This window comes from Hipposideros armiger, unplaced genomic scaffold (assembly GCF_001890085.2).
Source record: "Hipposideros armiger isolate ML-2016 unplaced genomic scaffold, ASM189008v1 scaffold_544, whole genome shotgun sequence".
Classification (NCBI taxonomy): Eukaryota; Metazoa; Chordata; class Mammalia; order Chiroptera; family Hipposideridae; genus Hipposideros; species Hipposideros armiger.
In genome coordinates this window covers 1,018,674-1,037,317 of record NW_017731894.1, presented here as the reverse complement: position 1 = coordinate 1,037,317, position 18,644 = coordinate 1,018,674, and the positions used below count along the sequence as shown (strand labels likewise).

Sequence of the window (18,644 nt, the reverse complement as noted above, 5' to 3'; positions counted from 1 at the left end):
TCACACAGCAGCCACTTTGGACCGCGCCCCCGTCAGCTTCTGTCCTCTCTGCTGCCCAGCTCTGTGGGTTTGCAGACACACCGGATCATTTCCGGCCTCAGCATATAGCTGTACGCACGCCGGTGATAAGCAGAGCGAATAATCAGGTACGGTCACTGTCCTGCATTTCGATCCCTTCCCCGACAACCATGCTTAACAGCTGAGGGAGCCAGTGGAAGCGCATGGAAACTGAGGCAGCCAGAGACATTCCAGCTCGTGAACTTTTGCCAGGACTGAAGGGGGATGGAGGCAGTGTCCTGGTCGCTGCTGAGCCCAGTTCACGTGTGTGGGCTGCTGAATAAAACCCTGCTGGGCGCGGGCCGCGGGAGGGCCCTGTGGACACCTCAGGGAGCACCCGTCTCTGACAGACAGGGGCTGGCACCTGTGCGACACCAGCTCTGCCTTGACTCGAACAAAGAAATGCAACTGACTCGACTCAATCATTTAAAGAAACCATGTAAGTTCTTTAACAGGTTTTTTAAGGACACACGCATTAAGTTCACTCAAGTAACTGATTTTCAAAGTCTAAAAATGTTAATTGAGCACATCAAAGCGATACATTACCGATGCCAGTGCTGGAAGGGACGTGCGGAAGGACATGGCTACCATTCTAACGAAGCTCGGTCCCGAATAACGAGCAGCTGGCATTTAGGAGAATTAATCTCAGGCTGACCGCCCCGTCTCTAACGGGACGTGACAAGCTTTACAGGTGGGTTCATCAGATCCGACGTCCACGTGAAGTGGGCTGGACAGCTGGGTTCCTGGGCTTTGCTAAACGGTCTCCTCTCATTCAGCATTTAACCCCTGAAGGAAATAATTTTAAAAAGACCTGACAGCGAGACCAAGGTCAAATACTTCAAATGCTTTCTTGAGAGAGCTTCAAGCTCTGCCCTCTGTGAGTCATCTGCAGTAATGAGCAAGTTCGGGGGAGGGCGTGGGGCCAGCTGAGGCGGTGCACGCCGTCTCTGGCAGATACCACACGCTCACCGGTGTCCATCCTCCCCGCTCCTAACAGAACCTGCTTCTGTCGAGGGCAGCACTGTGTCTGACCGAAAGGCCACTTCCCAGCCTCTGTGCGGGATGGGAAGATGGGGACACCGGCCCGGTCCATGAGTGAAAGGACGCCACCGGGCATAGCTTCTGGGGAGGTCCCTGAAGAGGGGCAGAGGCCCCCAGGCCCTGCTTTCTGCCCCTGCCCTTCCGCCTCGTTCTTCCTGGAATGCACAGCTGATGCTGGAGACTGACAAGAGGACGAGGCCGCAGGCTAAGGACGGCTGAACATAAAGGCCCAGGGACCTGAGCGCCTCTGGGCGCCTCTGCCAGACCTGCACCGCCTGCCCCACCCCTCTCGGGACGCCCTGCAGCGGGTGCAGCCGGAGGGGCCCAGCCAGGTACTCACAGTCAGCGGTGTATTCCGCCTGGGTGGGCTGCACGGCGGCACCGTCGGCCGCAGGTGGGGTGGGGGCGGGACTGTCGGCCTGGGCTTTGCGGACCAGCATGGCAAGGGGGTGGTCCGGGTCCACCACCTTCAAAGGCTGCGGACAGAGACAGGGCACAGTCACACGCCACTCTTCTGTGGCCAGAAGGCTCAGCTCCAGTCTAGAACACAGTGCATGCGCTTCAGGAAAACCTCGGCACACACATGCCTACACACACATGTGCACACACAGGGCCCTGACGGACTGTGGCCCAGGCTGTGAGTCCTGGAGGAGCTGAGGGTGTCACAGCCCAGGCTGTAAGTCCCGGAGGGTGGCTTCCATCTTCCTCGTAACCGCTAAGCAAAGAAACGAGTGAGCAGGACTAGATTGCTACTGACAAGTGTGAGCGGCCAAGATCACTCACAACTTGAAACTGTGTCCTTCCTTAGAGCAATGTCTGATTTATAATCACCGGCAGCTCTTTGAGCCCCATCGATTGGCTGGCATCCCCTCACAGGGTCAGCCACACCGCACGGCACTGAGCCTATGTGCCGAAGTCCCTGGGACGCCTGTGTGCATATCGCACACTGCCGCAGGAGTGTGTGAACTGCCCATATAACACCGAGCAGCTCCTTTACAGCAGGGAGAACAGGAAAATAAGCAAAATTTATATTTCTGGTAACATAAGATGTCCCTGTGAAGGGAACAGATTATTTCCAGCAGCACATACTCTGGACACCTATAAAATCCAATCTCATCACAATGGAATCTACACGATGAAACAATTTCCAAGTCTGAACCGAAACTCTACTTATTCTAATACCCCAAATGGCACACTTGTCATAAAATGAAAATAACGTGCTCGTGAATTTTATAAAATGGGATACATAAGAAATAAAGGAATGAGAGCCTCTGCCACCAAGTAAAAAACAAAAATGTAAAACAGACCTCAGTGATGATAAAATAAGATAGAGCTATTATACAAAAGAAATGCTTGCCAAGTAATTTCCCCAAACCAAATTAGCAGAAGTTTAGTTATGGCAGAAGAAACAAGGTTCAATGACAAGATAAAAACCTTCATCAGCTCTTCCAGGCGGTTACACTTCTTGGAAGCAAAGAGCGACGGGTGCAGGTAGTTCCCGTCTTCCTCGTCGTCGTCGTCCTCGTTGTCAGAGCTGACCCCGGACTCTGCAAGCAAAAGCACATTTCAAGGTTCTAGCGTTGGTGAGAGGAAAGGTACAAATCAGCTATGTAACAACTCAGAAGCGGACAAAAGCAGAGGTCTATGCAGTCATTTCCTGGTTATTTGCCCCAAACACCTCTTGGACTATTCTGGTAATCCTGCCACCCAAGTAGTTCGGTAGGAAGCCAGGTGAAAGGAAGGGCCCGCCCTCCAGCGTTTGCTAGTCCATCGCCATTACAGATCTCAAATCAAAACAAAACAAAACAAAAACCCAACAGGTATCTTACTGATTCATGAAACGTAAAGTAACAGCAATAAATGTTTTTTCTTAAAACTACAATAAACAGAGATGAGATCTGCCATAAGATACGTACAACTGATTTTGAAAATCAGGTTTCAGCTTAAGAGAAAATTCAGTGGCAGACGTACAGACTGCTGTCTCTGAATATTACTCAAAATAGAGTTAACTGGCCTTTGCAGGAAGAATCCCCAATTTAGATACTGTTATAAGAACAACAGCTTAAGGCAGAGACAATGAAATGGGCCATGTCACTTTGTGGACACGTGGCACCTAAGCTGGGCCCTGGGCACCGGGTGCGGGGCAGCCCTGCTTTCTCAGTAACGTCCCAGCCAAACGGAAGGCAAACAGCAGTTCGGACGGTTACGCTGCGACGGCACCGTCCTCGGTGACGCCTCGTCCATCCACAGAGATGCTGACTAAGATGCATTTTCTCGGCGTAGTGAGGAGAGCCGCGCGCCACGTGCTGGGCGGCAGCAGGGTCTTGCACACACTGCAGGGTCCCAGGGCAGACCCCGCGCGTGCTTCCCCGAGCGCCGCCCCGGCGCCCGCTCAGCCCACGTACTCTGTTTCTCGTCGCTCTTGCTCCCCGCCAGCACGGGGTAGCGCCCCTCCTTCATGGCCTTCTGGATGAACTTGTAGTAGGGGTTGAGGTAGTGGTCGAAGCGCAGGAAGTCGAACTGAGAGTTGCGGGCCTGCTTGGCTTTCAGCATGATCTCGAACTGCGCCCCCTGCTTGCACACGAAGTTGGCCGTGCGCTCGATGATGGCGTGCATCTTGGCTGTGGGAGGCTAGGACAGACACACACACTCTCGTTACCGGTTTTCCTCCTGCCGCTGGCCACGGACTTAAAACAGAAAACAACTCCGGCTTTTCTGTCGATCGTAAAATAAAGGGGCATTTCAATTGGGGGACTGGCCCTGTCCTGGTTACAAGACACTCCGGCTAGTTCTGAATTTCACAATATTCTGGGGGGCGAAAACTCACCTAGCGGCAGGCCTGACGGAAGGCCATCCTTTTTTGCACCAAATCAACATCTTTCCACCTAACAGGGGTCCTTAGCCTGGTTCCTATGATGGGGCTCGGGGTTGTGAGTCCTCAGAAGTCGCGCAGATAAGCGTGCTCTCCCACAGGCTTCCCACAGGTCCAAGGACCACTCCGCCTTCCTTACTCCTAGCTCGGGAAGCAGCCCCTCTGGATGTCCGAAGGAAACCACATGCTCATGCGAGGTCCTTCCTCCTGCAACTGACTCCTCACACATTCTTCCTCCCTGTGCCCCGTGAGACACGCTCGGGCTCCAGGGGCCGACATCCTCATCTGAAGGACAGAGTCCACGCTGAAGCCCATGTGAGGGTGGCCGGGCCAGAACCTGGAAGGAGGGCTGTGCCCACATCAACTGGGCGACTCCTGTGCCTTCCTTACGGCGACTCCACTACTGGGCACCACCCCGCCTCCTGGGCACGGCTCCCTTATGCCCTCCACACTGTGCCCTCAGCAGTTCCTGCCCACGCGGGGCTCGTCAGACCAGAAGCTGGAAGCCAAGAAGCTCACCACTTTTATCATCAACGAGGGGATTAACAGCAGGAAATTACATACCAATAAAGTGGGAAATCGTTCTCATTAAAAATGAGCGGTGGAGAATTCAAGATGCTTACTGCAATTTCAGAGTAGCACCCTTCATAAAATGTATAACGACTTAATTCTCAGATTTAATTCCTGAACTAACAATGTCCTTCACACTTCAGGAGGCTATATGCCCGTAATCAAAGTTATTCACTGAATCTCCAGATTACCTGGATTCCACGCTACAGGCCCATTCACCCCGCACGGAAGCATGGCTGCTGACGCAGACTTTCACCGGCTCGACTAAACAGGGAGATTAATTTTTGAAACAGCGTATTCTATTCTATACACGTGGCAATTATTAACGACCAGTTCAGACTATGATCCTTATCTACATAAAAACATCCTCCACTCCCACCCCGTAAAGGCGCACTCTGTTGACCAAACCAAGCTGTTGGTTTAGAATTTCTCACAAGTGGGCCCACTCGTGATGTGAGAGCACAGCTGCAGGCGTCCAGTGATCTGTACAAAGCGCCATGGCCGCAGGAAAACAAAGCACTGTATGGCCCTCCTTTGAGATGTGCTGCCAGAGCAGGTGGCTGTGAGATAAAAACTCCTGGCTTGGGAAAGTCTCTCTTTGCTTTACGTAAGTTTCAGATAAATCCTTTTCTGTTTGAGGACACGATTACCCCCACTAGAATATATGACCGGATGTTAAGGGTACGGCAGGTCTGAGGAGGTGCCCACATGAGTCTCCCAGGCTGCCATGATTTCTAAGGACAGTGCTTACACTTCACACAAAACCTCAGAGGTCCTGCAGCCACCAGGCTCTAATCCAAAGCCTAGTTTAGAAACCGAGAACCCCCCGACCCCAGCACCTGCTTTCTTTACCACGCGCCCCACCTGCAGCGGCCGGCAGGTGAGAGCAACCTCTGCCCAACAAGGCAGCCATGATCCATCGAAACACAAGCTGGCAATCTGAGCGTTGTCACCAAGCGAAGCTGTCTCCTACACCCTCTCCACACACGGCCTCCAAGTGCCATCTGCACAAGGACTCACAGCGCCCCAATCATAACCATGAAGAACATCCTGGGGGTACCAGAGAGGAGGGGGAGCGGCAACCAGCCACCCAGCGGGCATCCAGGACCACAGAGTCGAAACTGCTTCCCACAGAGACGTGAGAGGAACAGCATACAAAGCTCCCCACCCCAAGGCAGCAAGTCCGGCTGCTCTGAGCTTCCTCTCTCGCCTTGGGCAGACGGCGTTTCCACTTCCGCAGACCACTCATTAGTCAGCTAGTGGATCTCACTCTGGCTCAGAACGTACAGCCATTAGATATTTCACTAGGAATAAAACAAGGCAGCAAAATCTATTATACCTCTACATGCCATGTTTGCAAAAAGCTTAAAAAAACCTTCCATATCAAAAATAAATAAAATTCCACGTAGTCAGGCTTAAATAAAAGCTTTCAGCATTAAGCACAGGTTAAGGGAGCAGCCCATGTTAAACAGGTCCCTCACACAGAACTAAGTTTATTCCAGAACAAGCAGGAATCCATACAGAACAACACACAGAAAACACGCTAGTACAAGTCTTGGGAGGTCAAACCTCAGATGACATTTCCAGCTTTAACTATAGCAACCGACCAGTGGTAGAAACAGGGGGAAGCAAACATAGGCCCTAATTTCGGAAAAAGCCAAAGAAATTTTTACTCACATTTGGGAAAAAAGACAGAGAGGAGAGGATATGCAAATAAGTGAAGGAAGGGATGGGGGCGGAGGCAGGAATTAAAAGGTGACTTTGGTATCTACCTTCATCTCACAGAAAACGAAGAATACAGAGAAAACAAAGGGTGAGCACCATCCACTCACGCTGAGCTAACCCCGGCTGGGAGCAGCGAGGCGGTGGGACCAGAGGCTCTTGTATGAGCAGTTCCCAGTGCCCAGCGGTTGCGCGCACAGGACAGGTGACAGCCTAGGATACCTGCACCCAGGGCGCTGCAAACCAGCTAGGGACACCGCAAACAAAGACCCGACGCTGGTGAACATCCCTCCCAATGTGGACAAGGAACAAAACTATCTGAACGCCCCATCAACACATCAACACCCATCAATACCCATGCAGCACAGAGCTTCATGGTGACATGATGTGTCGGTTAAGAACATGAGCTTGAGCTCCTACCTGTCACTTACGAGCCCAATCCTCAGTCCCCTTCATTTGTGGGGAGTGGGGTACCAGTGGCTGTCCTATGGGGTTATTTGCATTAAATAGCATGAGGTAACAGAGACAAAAGCCCTCAGTGAGGCTTATACGATGTGGCCTTAACGTAAGAGGACGCAGCTGAAACAGTGGGACACCCACGCTCATTAGCCCCAGCGGTGCCCCCACGGTGCCCTCACCAGCTGCAGAGCACTCAGCCCAGGGGGATTCCACCCAGGTTCCTCCTGGGCGCAAGGGCAGCCTGGAGCCTGGAGCTGCCGCACGAGAGAGAAAACTGGGTGGCAGAGTGGCCACCCAGGGCAAGGAAGCATGTGTGTTTCCTTTAGAGAAAACAGGTGGGGAGGGTTTTTCTCTGCTAACTCACAGATGACGGGAAGACAGTGGACACCTATGAAGCAGGTGTGACGACACCTGGGCTCCAGCACAGGTAGTGATAACCGTGATGGAGATTAACAGGGCTGTGAAGCAGAAGCACACGTACCAGCTCCACATCCGGTGGCACATTCAGCCCCAAGGGGGCAACGAAAGGTTCCTCACTTTCCTCTGCATTTTCAGTCTCATTTTTTTCTGTATAAAAAGAAAACACAAAACTTCAGGACAACAAGCAGGAAACAAGACCAGTCGGCAGCAACACAGGGGAGCAGCGGCCGGCCCTAGCTGGTTCTTTAGCTTTTTTCTATCGCTGCTTCTAGAAACACTTTCCCATCTTCTGTTCCATTCCGCCACGTGTCAGCAAGTCCCAGAGCAGTGAGGGTGGCGCAGTGGCAGGACCATGTGCCCGGGGCCCTGGGCGAGAGCTGACTCAGTTTCCCCATCTGTACCAATGCAGTGGCAGCGTCCTTTCCCAGGCCCGGGGAGGTTTCGGGGAGACGCACGTAAGCATGCCCACCGCAGTGCTCACACTGAGCAGGCGCTCGGCACCACTCCGCTCTCTTCCTTCCCGGCCTCTCTGACCTGTGTGTGTGTAACCGGTATTGCTATGACCTCCTGCCACACTGCTGCCATCTGAGCTCCCCAGGGCGTCAGGCACAGCACAAGGCGCTCGATGCTGGTTCTCACCCCTGAATTGTAAAGTTTTACCCTGAACGTAACTGCGAGACTTCCCCACCAGGCAAACTACCTCTCCTTCACAAACAAGCAGATGTATCGTTTCCACTTCCATTTCTTCATTAACTGCTCATTTAACAAACACTTGTCTGCTATGTGTTAGACAAGGCATTACACATGATCACTTCTGAATTATAAGATACCCACATATAGCTCAATCACTCAAAGGTCACCAATTTACAAGGACCTAGGGAAAAGTACAAAAATACAAAATGGAACATTGCTAAGATTTCAAATCTTCCTAGGCTTTTCTTTCAAAAACAATAACATTAACTAAGCAAACACTAAATCCGCTGAAACAAATGTTCCCTCATACAGAACGGGCCTCTGGGAGATGGGCAATTTCAAAGGTCTCCTACAAAACCTTGTTCTTTGGGACAAGGGGGTTGTAAGCAGGTTTCCTACTTGACAACCTGGTCATTCTAACCCGATGAGACACAGGTCAACCATAAATTCTTACTACGAGGTGTGATAAAAAAATACCGTGACTGCTGCTGCCAAGTGCCATCCAACAGAAAGGTGATGCTACTTGTATTTTTCGATCTTAATGGAATTGAGAGAGCTGAGCTTGTACCCAAGACACTACTGTGAATTCTGAATATTACAAGGGCTTATTAGAGCATTTAAGAAACGATGTGCATAGAAAATGGTCTGAGAAATGGGCAGTTTCATCGTCCATCATGACAACGCTCTGAGTCACACATCGCTTCTGGTACGGCAATTTCTGTCAAATACAAACATCACAGTGTGTCCCCATCCACCTTATTTACCGGATCTGACACCGTATGACTTTAGGCTGTTCCTCAAAGTGAAAAGGATTCAGGACATCGAGGCAGCCACGACAGCGCAACTAAAGATACTCATGAAAGTGGACCTCCAGAACTGCTTCAGAAAGTGGCAAGAGCGATGGGATACGGGTGTTCAAAGCGAGGGGGCGTATTTTGAGGGTGATTAATGGCAATGTGTCTTTTACTGTAATAAACTTTTTTATTTGAACATTCACCGTATTTTATGATCAAATCTCGTAAGTATTGCTTAAAAGTGCCTTCTGCTCAGGCACCCTTGTTCTCTCCTAAGAATGTAGACTTACTACCTGAAACCCGTCATCAGCACTCATGTGCAGCTCCAGTGAGCAACTGTGCGGTGGAGCTCATGGGGCTGGACGGATTAACCGCAGGATGGAAACTTATTTAAACACTTTCCTTAGCGTTAAGGTGTCCACAAATAAAGGCGCTTGAATCCAAAGGACAGTTTGGAGTGGTGGGCGCAGATTCGCTCTGTGCTTACACATTTCTGTACCTACAGAAGATGGCTGTACTAGCACAGTATAAAAGCCAGCCATGCAATACGAACTCGGTGTCAAATCCAAATAATCATTCTCATTAAAAAAAATGGGTATGTACTAACGATGAAAAATTATGAAAATTGAAATGCAAAGAAACCAGGCTGAAAACAGTACGCTGTAGAAAGGGAGAAAAATTAAATCACACAGAAATAAAGGTGCCATCAAAACACTTCTGGATAATACCACACGGTTTTAAAACATTCAAAAATGCCAGGAAAGACAATATAGCGATTTTGAAATCAAGGAATATTTAGACATGTTGATGGCTCAGTAAAATAAAAACATATATATATATTTTTTATTTTAAAATAATGCGACATTAAAATCTGATTGTTAGTAGTATTAGGTCCCAAATGAATTTTACTAAATATGTGTGTGTGTGTGCGTGCATGTATCTATGTGTGTGTGTGGTGTTTCATTTATTAGTGTAAGTTAAACATAGAAAGTCAAGTTGTAAGTTTTACATGGGCCCAATTTCCATTAAAAAGTCAATCGGCAGAGCTAGAAAAACAGTTTTCTGTTATTTTATTCATTCTTTCCCTCAACCATTTACTTATTCAGTATTTTTATCCAACAAAACTAAAACAAATCAGCATATAAAGCAAAGGTCTGAGAATGTGATTACAGAAGAAAAACCATTATGAAACACCGAAGAGAATTTTGTTAAAGAGAAAGCACACCAAGACTTGGAAGAGAAACAAAGTCAGACGTTCTTAAAATTCAATAATCATAACCAAGTTTAATAGCACTAAACTAATCACACCGTGACAACATTCCAACACCTAGAACAGGATTGGAAGCCTCTCTGTAAAATGCCAGAGGCCACGCACTTCCGCCCTGATGGGCCACGTGGTCTCCACCCCCAGCCCTGGCTCTCCCGCGGGCATGCAAGAGCCGCAGCCACTGTGAGCAGCTGGCACGGCAGTGCTCCAGTAAAACTCGGCAGAAACACGCCAGCTGGGCTGTGGGCCAGGGTCACTGACCCCTAATCTAGAATGTTAAGGAACTAATAGTATGCAGGCACTGGCCTTCATACATGTCAGTTCTTCGCCTGTGCAATTGTGATAGCATGCATTCCTTCCTCCTGATCCAAAACACTGCGTATTGAAAGTAGGTGTAATGTGGATGGGTCAGAGACGAGACAAAATCTAAAGTCCCCAGAACCCTAACATGGGTAACTTCTCTGGGCTAAGAAACGAGCGTTCACATTTTAAACCCGCACATCTTAGTACGCTGTAACCTCTGAGGTCCAGTTAGGTCCAAAGTCAATGCGAAAGCTGTCAAGTCCCTTCATTTAGGAGGCTTTACCCCAACAGTTAAAAACACGTTTGAAAACTCTTGAGAAGCTCCCAGAATAGAGCCTGTGGCAGTGGTGCTTCTGCCCAGAGTACTGAGCGTGAGGAGGGGCACGCAGCAGGACCCTCGTCTGCCAGTCTGTCCCCACAGCCCACTGTTCTCCGCAACCACGCCCCTCACTGAAGGGGCGGGAACCCCAGGACCACGGCATCACACAGGGCAGGCAGCATTCTGTCTCAGCTTAAACCGCTGTCCTTCCATCACTTGTGAGGAGGCTTGTTATGTAATGGGAAACCCAGGGAGTCCCAAACCACAAACTCAGCGCTAAAATGAAGTCCCTGCATGATGTGATTCCAATTATTATTCTAAACACTTGAATGGGTTTCTCAAGTTCCCTTTTCTTTGACAGGATATCCTGAACCTAGTGACCCGTCCTTAAGGCTCCAATCTGTCACCATCACTGCTAATCAGTGACTGACACCATGACGCGGGCTGTAATAATGGTGCTCGCAAGGTTTACTAAAGTGACGAAGGGTATCTGCTTCTCTACACAAAGCCAGATTTTTCAGGAGCGCAGTTGTTGTTGAATTCAAAGTGCCCAGAGTTGATCCAGAAAAACATAAACTTAAAATCTTTAATCTTATGTGAATACTATTTTCAAACACGGTGGTATGTGTCTAGGTCCTCCCAAGCCTACCCAGAAGGCCTTGTGCTGTTTTCTCTTCAGTAGTAACTGACCCCACAGGACATCTGCCATGACTGCAGAAGCAGGTGAGCATGAGGGCAGTCGGTGCCTCCTCTCTCAATGCCCTGAGAACACATCGCTGCCGAGATCGACACATATATTGTCAATCCAGAAACAAAGACTCCAGAGTGAGTTTCTAGAATCCAGGTAATTTCCTGTTACCTCAACCAAAGAGGAATGAAGGAACTAGACCCAGGGCAGGTGATGACAGTCTGAACTCACTTCCCCCGTCTGTTGGCAGGTCATTCTCTAGTTTCCCACTGTTTTCCCCTGAGGAACCCCACTAGAGTCTGTGTCGCAGCGATGGTAATGGCCTTGGTGGGAACACTGCCCAGCAGGACAGTCCCCGGCCGCCCCCCTCTCACCTCTCTGTCTGGAGGGCTCCTCCTCCTCCGTGGGCTCCGACGGGTCATAATAGTCGCTGCCGTACGTGAAGCCCACTGCGTTATAGGTCCCATCCTCTGCCAGTGCTTCACTCAGCCGCTTGTATTCTTCCTCTTGAATAAAAATGAGGATTCTATTAGCAAAAGTGGAAGTTTACTGAGAAAAATGTGACAGTTCTAAAGTTGTAGCTATCAGTAAAGCATACAACACACTTTTTTCAACCTCTTTTTGAGGTTTTGAAAAATTCACACTTCACATCTACCCATATGTACTTCTGCCTGTAATCTTTACCACAGACAGCAGAATACACATCTTTTGTGGGAAATTTCTTCCTGCTGAGAAATTCGGGGATTAAAAACTGCATTAAAGATTGTTAAGGCAAAGACAAGAACATCAATTTTAGTTTATACGATACTGTTAAAGAAGAACAGTTAAAGAGTTTGGTTTTTGTTTTTTCAAATCCCAGTCTGCCCTCAAAAGCTGGGAAAACTCTTTGCAGCTCTATATAAACTATCCTGAGGTCCTCTCAGAACGCAAAGACTCCTGTTTTTCCAATCCACTGGGTACTGTCAAGATAATATCAGAAAGAGTGAGTATAAAAAAATGAATGGGAGTAAATTTTTAAATACTTAAAAAATTTTAAAGCGTTTGTTGCTGAAGTAAGTTTTTCTTGAGCAGTACCTTGCCTTGCCTCCTCCTCAAGCAAGTCCGTATGCAAGGCTAAATACCTCTCTTCATCACACAGGGTCTCTATTCGTGCCTCCTCCTCAGAGAGCTGGTAGTCTCTGTTCCAGGTGGAGTACTCAGCATCGTACTCGGACAGGTCATGCAGGTGACCGCGCCCATCGTATCTGCAATGTGAACACGCTGGTCAAAGGAGAAAAGTTCACGTCCAGGATGGTTTGTGTGTGACGTTCGATATGCATACTTACCGATTAAAATCAAGAAATAGAAATAGTAAAACAAACACAAAAACTCTTCAGACTTATATTTACTATTGGGCTAGTCATAGCTCACCTACTTTTAAACTCAAGTTATTTTAACAAAGTCTAAGTTCTTCTCTACAATATGATAAAACTTATCATTAAAGGTAAACAATCCTTTAATAGCATAAATGGTAGTATCCACCTCACTGGCAGTTCTTACCGTTTATGGTTTGGTCAACTATTCAATGCCATTTGCAAAAAAAAAATTCTTTCTGAAAAGTCAAATATCATAGCTTACATTCACACAAACCGAATACATAAATACCTATCCGTAAGAACCAAACGGTCGAAATTTCCTCGCTTCTTTCTGCTAGTCCCGAACTCTCAGGAGAGATCTTCACCAAAGCAACTTGCGTCCATTGGAGGTAAAATCTTGGCTAGGCTCGGCCCTAGCCACTTGGCTGAGAAAATAAGTGCTGGGTTATGTGACAGAGAGACACACACAGAGGAACAGTGTCATATACATGCAGTTTAAGGAGGTTCACGGGAAACAACGAAACTCTGAGAAGGTGCAGTGTGTTTCTTCTAAGCTGTACGGCCCCAGGACAAAACACACATGAAGACACCTCCACGGGTCTTGCACGGGCCAGTAGGCACTTCAGCTAAGCTAAGAAGAAGGAGAGCACTCGTTGTGCTTTTAACATCAACGACTCATTGAAAACGCTGTCGATGTACAACTGTCACATGATAAACGAGTCAGTGGATTGTACTTAGAACATTCAGATTCAGGGTTGCAAAAACGAATGTAGAGAGACAAAAGTCTGCCTAATTTTTTAATGCTGACTTTTGTAATGAGGACAGAAAAAAAAGACATTTACAAGAAAAAAGGCCAAAAATTCCAGGGTAGCAAAGTCATTGCATTTTATTAGATTCCAAAATTATTGTTACTTTGATGCAAACCTCCTTAATTTACAAATGCGGCTCGTATTTTAAAATATTACACATGTACATGTGTAGCGTTTGCTCCCCACTAGTTTTGGAAGCCCTAACTCAAAGCATGTACAGAACGATATGGGAAACTGCATAAAGAGCTCAGATTTCATCGCTTACCAAACTTTAATAATAAATGTCACAAGTAACACTTTGGAAAAGCAAGCTGCCTGACAACTCAGGCAGCGGCGATTCAGCAGAAACTCGGATGCCAAAGCGTGCTTGAGCAGAGCGTGGGGCCGTCAGGTCCAGACCTGATCTGGCAACCCTCCCTTCACGAGTCCTTGATGTCTAGAGCTAACTCCAAACGGAAACGTCAGGGACGCAAAAAGGCCTATGTGGTCATTAATATGTCCATTCTGGCCAGCTCAGAGGTCATCCCTACAGTCACGTTCCAAGGTTCTGTAGAATCCAGTTTTAATTGTCTCAAACGATGGGCTTCCTTCACTTGGAGAGACTATTCCAGTTTAATGGTTGGCCCCGGTTAGCTTTTCGGTCCGGGCCCCAGACAGAGAGGTGGAGTTGCCAAACCGGCAGGAAACCCAACCAACCAACCAACCAACAAAACATCCCAGGAGGGGGAGAAGAGGGGAACTGAAAACATAAGAGGGGCGGGGAGCAAACAACCTACATCATGTAACCTCATCCTTTTCAAATCAAACACCTTTAGAAACCCCCGGTGGCCGGGCCCCTCTGCCCCGAGCGGCTGATGGCCCTGCAGGGCGACTTCCTAAAGCAGGTCTGATTTGAAAAGCACCCCAGTGCCACCCTTCAGAGACCGTGAAGCCCGCCCTAAGCACGCTGGCCGCCTGAGCGCAAAGCCGGCGTCTGTCCGCACGAGCCAACGGGCCTCCACGCCACGGGCCTGTCAAACTCAGGCGGGTTCCACAGGGTGGGGGAGGAGGGCACGAGGGGATCAAATGTCATGCCGGCCAAATACGGGCGCTCCGAAGAGGAGGGCGCTGGGGGCATGCAAGGGTCAAGGCCAACTCACGGGGTCCAAGGGGGTTTCTAAGCGCGCGGCGCCCCGGGAGCCGGCAGCTTCCGCCGCGCGCGGGGGCCACCTGGAACCCGGCGACAGGGTGCGGGCCGCGAGGGGCTGCGGGAGCAGACGGTCCCTCCGGCGACAGGCGCGGCACGCGACTCCAGCCAGCGCCTTAGGGCAGGTTTCACTGTCCCCCTCCTCCCAAAAGCAAGGAAAGCGGGGGTCCCCCCGGGTCCCCGCTGGCTCCAGAAAGCCCCCTTTCAGTCCTGGCCATCAAGTCAACATCAGATGAAATCGAGCGGGCGCGGGAAAAGGAGGCGCGACGGGCGAGGGGAGGAACCGACCTGTCGATGAGGATCTTGTGGTCCCCCATCCAGGGGATGAGGTGCTGTCCCTGCTCCTGGGCCAGGGCCCGCTCGTCGTCCCGGAACAGCTTGCAGGCATAGCCGAAGACCAGCAGCTCCACTCGGTTCCCCCCACCGCCGGCTCCGCCGGGCCCGGCCTCCTCCTTGGCGCCACTTTTCCTCTCGGTTTTGGCGCGGCCTCCGCTCGCGCCGTACATGACAGCGTCCCCGGCGTCCAGGCTGGTCCTGGCGTGCGCCGCGCGGATGTCCCCGATGCTTCCGCCTGGCCTACCCCCTCAGTCACAAGCGCCGCATCCCGGCCCCAACCTCGGCACTGCCGCCATAGCGGGCAACAAAATGGAGGAAGCGCGACTTCCGGCGGAGGGGCAGCCCCACTTCCGGCGAGGAGCTTCCGCAGATTCGCCACGCCTCGGAGCCGTGTGAGCCGCTGGGAAACAGCTGGGCTCCAGCCTCCCGCTTTCGGAGGCGCCGCCACGGTGGGCGCTTTCGTGTTCGCGGGGCGGCGCGCTTTTAGTGTCGGTTTTCTGAGGCGGCCGGCCGGGGCAGTGGCGAAAGCGCGCCGCCGAATCGCACGCCGCCGCCGGCACCTGGCCGGGCAGGCGCCGGGCGGAAGGAGGGCGGGCGCTGCGTGGGCTCCGAGCGCGGCTCTGTAGGGCTGCGTGCGCGCTGGAGGGCCGGGCCTGGGGAGCCGGGGGCCGTGGGACTTGCACCCGCGGGGCTCTGGACCCGGGGCGCCTGTGGGACTGAAGGGCCGGGGGGACTTGGGGCCAGGATGCTGGGGGGCGGGCGGGGGAGACTGCGGGGCGGGGGACCTGGGGGCCGCTGCCACCGAGGGGGGCGTGCTGTGTCTGCGGCTACTTGATGCGCCTGTGTTGGTTGCTGGCAGGCACGTGCGGCCTGCTGGGCTCCCCTTGACCTGCCCCTCCGGTTCAGGGAGCGGGGTAAGGCCCAGCGCGCCTTGGTGCTGCTGCCTTCCCCTCCGCGGCGTCTGGAAGAACCACGCTCACGCCCCGAGCACATGGCCCCTTGCGCCTGCCGAGGCCCCAGGGGAGGTTACGGAGCGTGTTTTCGAGGAGCAGTAAGTGCACTTCAGTGTGGCCTGCAGGACGTGACAGGAGGGAGTGGTGGCAAGAACAACGTGGGCGCAGTCCTCCGGGGCTCGTGAAATCGCCGTCGAGGCTCATCCGAGCAGGAAATCATGAAAGGAAGAGAAGCTATCCCGGGTGGCGCTTTGCGTTTCCAGGTGCCTGTTAAGCGTTAGCGTGTCAAGTTCTTCCCCAAAGCTTTCTCGTCTTTCGATGGGGACTGCCTGGGGACGGTCGATATCTTTGTAACATTTGCGAATTGTGAATTGGTTCGGCCACTGTTTTCGATTTGCTTCATTTGCTGGTCTGTGCATTGGAAAACGCGGCACCTAGTGAAGTGCAACATCGTTCCCCAGTACCCAGCATGCCCCTTGTCCATGGGGTTCCCTGTGGGCGCCCTAGTGTGAGCCCAAGGGCAGTGGGTCCTGGACACAAGTGTTTACAGCGTCGGTTAACTGAAAGCCCCGGCCTGGAAACAGCCCAAGTGCCTGTCAGCAGCCGGCCGAGGGAAAAAAAAAACCTCAATAGCACCTGTACTCGCGTGGGATAGAATGCAGTGGGAATGCGTGGGCTGCAGCTACATAGGAGCAGCCATGAATCTTGCAACAATTTTGAACAAAGGATGTGAGACAAGTGCAAAGTCCTATTTGCTCTTATGGTTCCAATCACCAAATTCAAACGGGCAAAACTAAGCTATAATGTTTAGGGGTGCACACGTAGGTGGTAAAAGTCGAAAGAGAAGCAAAGCAATGTTAATATGAGAGGTGATTACCTGGGGTGGGGGTGGAGGGAGGCAGGGTTAGAATCAGGAAAGGCCACCTAAGGGTCCAGTCTAGGGTGCTGCAAACATTGTTCAGCTGGGGGGTAGTGAACGCGATGTCCATAACTGCCCAGTGCATTTTTCTGCAATGTTTTTAAAAAGCATAAGAAAAGGGCATCTCAGGTGTAAGTTGTTGCTCTTTTAAGATGTTTTTATTTCAGCTACGCACATGCACGTGGTCGTAATGTAAAATAGTGCTTATTGTGGATCGCGGTAAAAGTCGTTGGAAAGATGCTTACATTATCTGGAAGATTCCTTCCGGTTCTGTGACTTGGAATGGCCAGTAGCTTACACTAGTATTCTTCCCACACTGGAATACATGCCTTTTAACGCACCTGGAGTGTTAAAGTGGGGGTGGATTTTAGGCAGTAGCGATGGGTAGGACGGCCAGCCTTTCCCATTGTTGTGTGATGTTGACTCAGTCCAGCCAAACAAGCTCTTTGACCTCCAGTTACTTCATCACGTGGGGCTAAGAACCTAGGTAGGTCCCCGCCGTGAATGCTCGTTATGACTGTCTGTCTTGGGGGAGCCCGCAGACCAAATGCCTCTGTCCTAACATCACACTGGCAGGCAGAGGCTGTGAAGAGAAGACTCATTCTTGGTAGTAAATAGTCACAGAAATGGGCCTATGCGGTCTAGATTTCCAGGTCAGTCTATGTTCTTGCAATTTTTCTTTTCAACTAAATGTGATTTTTATACATTTGCAAGAGGTTCTACCAATAATGCAGTACATCAGGGGAATAAAGCCTATGTTGGACCACAGCCCCCAGTTTGTGTTGAGGGATATGAAAAAGCCTATCAGTCAACACATCTTGCCTGAGCACCTACTGTGTGTCAGGCACTTGACTGCACCTCACAGGACTGAACTCCTGGGTGACAGAAAATACATGTTTGTATCCCCAGGTCAATAAAAATGAATGATAACGCCTTGTCTACTGGTTGAGGATTTCGTTGGATGGCAAAGAACATGGTGGCCCCTAAGGAGATAGAGTGGAGAGTACCATGTTTTTAGTGAGATGCATCGTCTCCTTAAATAAAATACCCTCTTCCTAGCAAGGGAAGGATGGGGGTTTGGTGGGCCAACTAGCGATAGCAGCTACGTTTTACATTTTCCTATTGATACCTAATCAAATGGGGGGAAGACATGTAAACAATTCCTGTGGAGGGGCATAAAATCTGTCTACCCGTCTGAAAATGTTGAATTTAAAAATAACCACTCAATGCAGTTCCAGTCCTTATGGTGGAGCAGGTAAACACTGCTCGCCTCCTCCCATGACCACATCAATTACAACTAAGCTACAGACCAACTGTCACTGAGAATCATCTGAAGTCTAGCTAAATAGAAGTCCTGCAACTAAGGACGTACTAAGGGCATAACAGAAGAAGCCACACCAAGACTGGCAGGAGGGGCAGAGGCATGAAATGGGCTGGTCCCACGCCCATATGTGATTGTTAAAAATTGGAAAGGTATCTCGGTTGCAGAGGTCCCCGCTGAGGAGTGAGGTGTGTGGATGGGGGGTCCCAGCTCCACATCAGGCCCCCCAGCCCAGGGGGTCCAGTGTTGGGGAGAGTAGTCCCCATAACTTCTGGCTGTGAAAACCAGCAGAGAGTGTGGCTCAGTGAGACAGGGCAACTACAGCCCCAGGTGCTCCTCTTAAAGGGCCTTGGCATCGACTGACTCGCTGATGGACTCACTCACTCAGCTCCAGCGCTGGGGCAGCAGCTCGAAAGGCACCAGGGACATACGGGGAGGAACTGAGTCATCTACCTTCAGGCTGAGGGCTGGAGGGCAGCTTTCTCCCGGACGGAGGAGCTGGTAGAAGCCATCGAGCCCTCCCCATCCCTGTGTGCAGACGCAGGTGGGCGTCTTATCTG

At 50.7% G+C, this 18,644-nt stretch overlaps 1 protein-coding gene across 5 annotated transcripts in view; it reads right to left on the bottom strand.

The window, feature by feature from the left end:
• The window catches only part of SFSWAP (splicing factor SWAP), a 65,232-nt gene extending 50,020 nt beyond the window's left edge, over nt 1-15,212 (bottom strand). For 2 of the 5 annotated variants that reach the window (XM_019668939.1, XM_019668941.1), the window contains exons 1-7: nt 14,844-15,212; nt 12,280-12,449; nt 11,580-11,711; nt 7,203-7,288; nt 3,504-3,729; nt 2,533-2,645; nt 1,439-1,574 (exon numbers count right to left, since the gene is read on the bottom strand). In XM_019668939.1, coding sequence (XP_019524484.1) covers nt 1,439-1,574; nt 2,533-2,645; nt 3,504-3,729; nt 7,203-7,288; nt 11,580-11,711; nt 12,280-12,449; nt 14,844-15,061 — 1,081 coding nt within the window. In that variant the 5' untranslated portion in view covers nt 15,062-15,212. Of the gene's footprint in view, nt 1-1,438; nt 1,575-2,532; nt 2,646-3,503; nt 3,730-7,202; nt 7,289-11,579; nt 11,712-12,279 lie in introns of all 5 variants that reach the window. The other 3 variants (XM_019668944.1, XM_019668943.1, XM_019668942.1) reach the window with 3 other exon arrangements.
• Nucleotides 15,213-18,644: the final 3,432 nt, after the last annotated feature.